General features: G+C 54.8%; 1 protein-coding gene across 1 annotated transcript in view; it reads right to left on the bottom strand.

The window, feature by feature from the left end:
* Window positions 1-1,026, bottom strand: part of PRR5L (proline rich 5 like) — a 25,044-nt gene that overhangs the window by 3,003 nt on the left and 21,015 nt on the right. The window contains exon 7 of the mRNA XM_010138888.1: window positions 469-595. Coding sequence (XP_010137190.1) covers window positions 469-595 — 127 coding nt within the window. The remainder of the gene's footprint in view (window positions 1-468; window positions 596-1,026) is intronic.

The raw sequence follows: 1,026 nt of genomic DNA, 5'->3' as shown, positions 1-1,026 counted from the left end.
TCAAACAGACTCCTTGGATGGAAGGAAGACTCGATGCAAAAACCCCTGTAGTCCCTCAGAACGAGCACCCAGGGGGTTTGCTGTTGGCGAAGGCTGGCAGACGCTGCAGCGAGTGTGGGAAGCCCAGCAGCCACAGCGGGCCAGCAAAGCAGGACAGACAGCAGGCAGCAAAGGTCCCTTACCAGGGTGAGAGCACGACCAGGGAGCTTTAGAATCCAGCCCATCCTCAGAGAGAGGGGAGACTTTGCACCTGTGTGCACGCGGCAGTGGGGCAGTAAAGTTCACCGGGTCACGGAAAATAAAAAGCCCGTCACAAAAACCTGCATTCAGGAACGTATGAATCGGGACCTTCTCGAGGGCATCTTAGCCTTTGTTCTGTCTCTCACGGAGTCACGCACTGACTCCGTTTCAGGCAGAGATGTACCCGTGTACCCCAGCCAGAGCTTCGATACGATGTGTGTGTCTTACCCAGCAAGCAAGCGCTCCCGGAGAAGCTGTGATCCTCACACAAACCCAAGTACGGCGATACCACCTGCTTGACCAGTTCTTCCAGCTGTAGGTAGCCCTCGCTGGGGCCAGTAGGCTCATGGACACTCTGAAATAAAAACATAAGGAGTCAACATGACCCTTAGTTTTGAGTAAGGTGTTTGAGACTGCACTGGAATAACCCAACCATATCAGTAGAGCACGTGGAGGAGCAGAGCTAATAAGCCCAAGTGGAGGTTCAGGTGCCATTCAGGTCAACCTCCTTGTTCAAGTCCCAGCCACAACCCTCTGGATGGCCAGCAGCCAGCTGCCTTATCTTCTGACCAAGGGAGGGGAAGGTTCAAGGCGCGCTGAGGATCTACACAGCGTAACCTGGGTGATGTAATTACACCAGGGCAGCCCTACCGGGAACCGTCGCTTTGGAGAAAAGCCTTGGGCAAAGCGCTGCTCTTTTCCCAGGCAGGACAGCAGGAAAACGCCCGCTGCAGCTCGGCTCACCGCTGTGAAGATGGGAGATAACACTAACCAATTCAGCAGGCA

Source organism: Buceros rhinoceros, unplaced genomic scaffold (assembly GCF_000710305.1).
Source record: "Buceros rhinoceros silvestris isolate BGI_N320 unplaced genomic scaffold, ASM71030v1 scaffold12126, whole genome shotgun sequence".
NCBI lineage: Eukaryota > Metazoa > Chordata > Aves > Bucerotiformes > Bucerotidae > Buceros > Buceros rhinoceros.
This window is presented reverse-complemented; position numbering and strand designations above follow the sequence as displayed.